Source organism: Berghia stephanieae, chromosome 2 (assembly GCF_034508935.2).
Source record: "Berghia stephanieae isolate SIO BIC M18660-M18661 chromosome 2, UCSD_Bste_1.3, whole genome shotgun sequence".
Classification (NCBI taxonomy): domain Eukaryota; kingdom Metazoa; phylum Mollusca; class Gastropoda; order Nudibranchia; family Aeolidiidae; genus Berghia; species Berghia stephanieae.
The window spans coordinates 36,184,837-36,188,226 of record NC_088361.1 but is presented as its reverse complement, the minus strand read 5'-3'; the positions used below and the strand labels follow the sequence as shown (position 1 = coordinate 36,188,226).

At 35.5% G+C, this 3,390-nt stretch overlaps 1 protein-coding gene across 1 annotated transcript in view; it reads right to left on the bottom strand.

Annotated features, from left to right (window-relative positions):
- Positions 1-373: 373 nt before the first annotated feature.
- LOC144964797 (potassium/sodium hyperpolarization-activated cyclic nucleotide-gated channel 3-like) overlaps positions 374-3,390 on the bottom strand; it is a 157,118-nt gene continuing 154,101 nt past the window's right edge. The window contains 1 exon segment of the mRNA XM_078899426.1: positions 374-3,390. This exon segment is cut by the window's right edge and continues 740 nt beyond it. Coding sequence (XP_078755552.1) covers positions 2,980-3,390 — 411 coding nt within the window. The 3' untranslated portion in view covers positions 374-2,979.

The window sequence follows — 3,390 nt, the reverse complement described above, 5'->3', positions numbered from 1 at the left end:
TTTAAAGCGGTATTATGTCGGGTGGACCCAAACGCCAAAAAGTTAATTAAAATCTAAATTGACAAAAAATGTTAGAATTTTGTTTTAAAGAAAATATTAGGTCTTATGTATTCAAAAATAAATTCAAAATTAACCCACCAAGAATGTAATCGACAGAGAGCTTTTTTCTTTGATGTATGATTAGGATGAATGATAAAGGATATTATACTGTTTGATTATCATTTACCTACACTTCAAGTTTCAAACTTTTCAAATTTTTCTCTAATATATGATTGTGATAAATTTCTACATAAGATGGTACCTAATATAAAATATTTGTATTGATATTAAACATCTGAAATATTCGATTTGTACTTTGATGATGTTTGTTTCATTTTGCATATAATACCTCATATTTTGGTATTATCTTTATTTATAGCCTGACTGAGATTTGCAGCAATAATTTACTTTTGTTAGCATTACAGGGTATTCAAAGGTCAATAGACCTAATCAACCTTAATTACGATATGATATTCTGACGAGTTTCATATTTTTGACGATAAAATCAATTTTTAGCATCAAAAGAATTTCCGATATAATACCGTTTACAGGCGGTAGTCCTTCAGAGCCATTGACCCATGGAGCCGGAGTTTATCCCGGTTTTTACAGCGTGAAACGGACAATAGCAATTACTTGCTATCCATTGGATAGGACGGTAGTCTATCGCAAAGTACTTTCCGCCAAAACAATCAACGACCCAAACTCATTATCCCAAACTACATAAAAAGCAAATCAGATGGGTACGCTACACGTAGATACAATGCATTGCAATACATACAACCATTTAGAAGAACATACAAACATAGCTTTTTCCTACGAACAAAAAATGACTGGAATGTCCTGCCACCGGACATAACGAACGTTGAATGCTTGGGAACTTTCTAAACAGTTTTGAATGCATGCTCGTCAAAGTAATCTGTGACTGTTCCCTATTTTGATTGGATTGTAACTAAACATTTGCAGTGATGGGCCCGTGGGGCCTTTTGAAAATACAAGCCATTGAAGATTGAAGATTTGGATTGTCTTTCTCAAAAAAGGAACTGTCAGTCGAATCTAACGGGCCCAACTACCCAATCCCTGCTGGATAACGAAAGACCCTCCCCTCCCCGGACTTAACCAGGATTAGAAACGTGTGAGTAAGCTATCCTAGCGTGAGAAAGCTATCATAGCCTAAACTGAGAAGGGCATTTCACAAATTACATGTGTGAGCAAGTCTGTTTCTCTACCGCTTATCTCCCCTCCCCGCAACACACACACCACCTACCATTCAGATAGATCACCAGAAATGCAACAACAAAAAAACCCCAAAAAAAACCCCCAAAGTAACAAATGTTGTGATAGTAAAATAAACGTAATAAAAAGAAATAACTATGAAATGATCTTATGCAAAAAATATACCGACAGGAATAAATCTTACACTGGGTTCTGGTATAAATGGTCACAAAACATGAGATAAATGGCTTTGAAAGTAAGTATTCCGTCTAAAAATAGAGTTTTTACCATTTTTTATCAATCATCAGTATGGTATAATTTTGAATTTTAGCCATGGACAGGATAACGATAAATTCGCTATGTATACATGCATGTTTGAGAACTAATTGCTTTAAATCTGAATGTAGAACATTATTAATATTAGTGCCCGCTCCACTCGTTTTTCTAAATTACTATTCACCTAATATCGGAGCTTACTCAATGTCCCAATCGCCTCTGTGTTATATGTTCATGTTGAGATGAGAGAACATAGCTAAACAGCTCGCACACAAAGAAACGTTCGTGGTCTTTTTGGAGACACCAAGAAGTCGCGAGAGGGACTCTAGATAAATACAATACGGTTCTTACACTTGCTTTTGAAAGTCCGGACGAGTTCCCAATTGGTGCAGGAACTTGTGGAAACAAAGTTCAAATTCCAAAACGCACGAGTGTAAGAAATATTTTATTCTACTGCTCAATCGATTCTGGTTTAGTTTCCTCTGAAAAGACTTTTCAAAAATATTTAATTGATACTTAGTTTTAAAAGATCTAATTTGAGTGAAAGTTAACACATAGCAATGTGGCGTCACAGATTATGATTGCAAACTTGATATCATTACGCATTACTATTTATGGAGAGGGGTAAAATAATACGTTAAGACCATTTTTGGATCGGTGGATGGCGTAGATTGTAGCGGCCAGTTGAAGGATGCCGTATAAGTCACGTAAATGGCTGAACTCCTCATAACAATGACTCTTGCCATTTCTCTACTCCTTTGAATGCTTGCTTTTAATATAAACATTTCCGCTTTAAAAATATCACTCACGTTGTCAAATTCATCGTCTAATATTTTGATAACATTTGAGCGAGGTCTTTTTCATCTGAACGGGACGCCAGTTTAAAAATGTGATAAAACACCTATTTAATAAGTAATAGACAATTCTTACAAAATGCAATGAAGTGTTTCTCTAATTCTTTAATTTGTTTAATGAAACCCATAATTCTTAACTTTGTGCTTACTAGATTGTTATGAAAAATAAATAATTTGTTATGCTATTAATTATGGTGTGAAAAGAAATTTTAACAACTATAAAGACACGATGCATTTCCTTCATTATCAAACGTCGAATCTGGCTTGGAACTAACCTATTTTGATTTATTAAACACTCGATCGATCATACACATTGCACTAAGTTAACCAAGGAAAATTTGGAACAGAACAAATCCCAAACAAGTGAATACATATTAAATTATGTTGACATGGAAAACATATTTTGTGCACTTAGGACAAAATCCCATATTTGACTGAAAGTGATAAATAAGTGTATGCTGCATTGTAATCTCATCCATACACACGTTATGCTAATTTTGTATAACACATGAGATAGCATAGTCGGTATCACACAAATAAACAAAATGCGTTAAACATGATTGCACACGTTCCCGTCTAATCTATATACATGGTGCTCCTATAAACATTGCATAACAAAATTCTTTTCAACGGGTGTTTCCTCTGTTTTTTCCCCGTTCGGTTCTTGTTTGTCAGAGGAAGTGATCTCTTTCACAGTATGCCCCGAACTACCGCCTATTTCAGAGCACTCGACACCTGTTATCTTGGCCGGTTCCTTACTCGATACTGACGGTGCGCTTTTTGCTGAAGATTTTAGCGAGGACTTTAATGCCCTCACGCCTGAGAACAGTTTTCCATCGAATGTTTTCTTAAGGGGACTTTTTGGAATTGGGGAATAGGGAGGAGGTGGCCCCTTTGACTGCGGCCTTAGGAGATCTGTTTCCCGTACAGTTTCATCAATATTTACACTTACAGTGTCTCTAGATTCTTTTGGTTCACAAGGTGTTATCAAACTCGCCAATTCCTCACT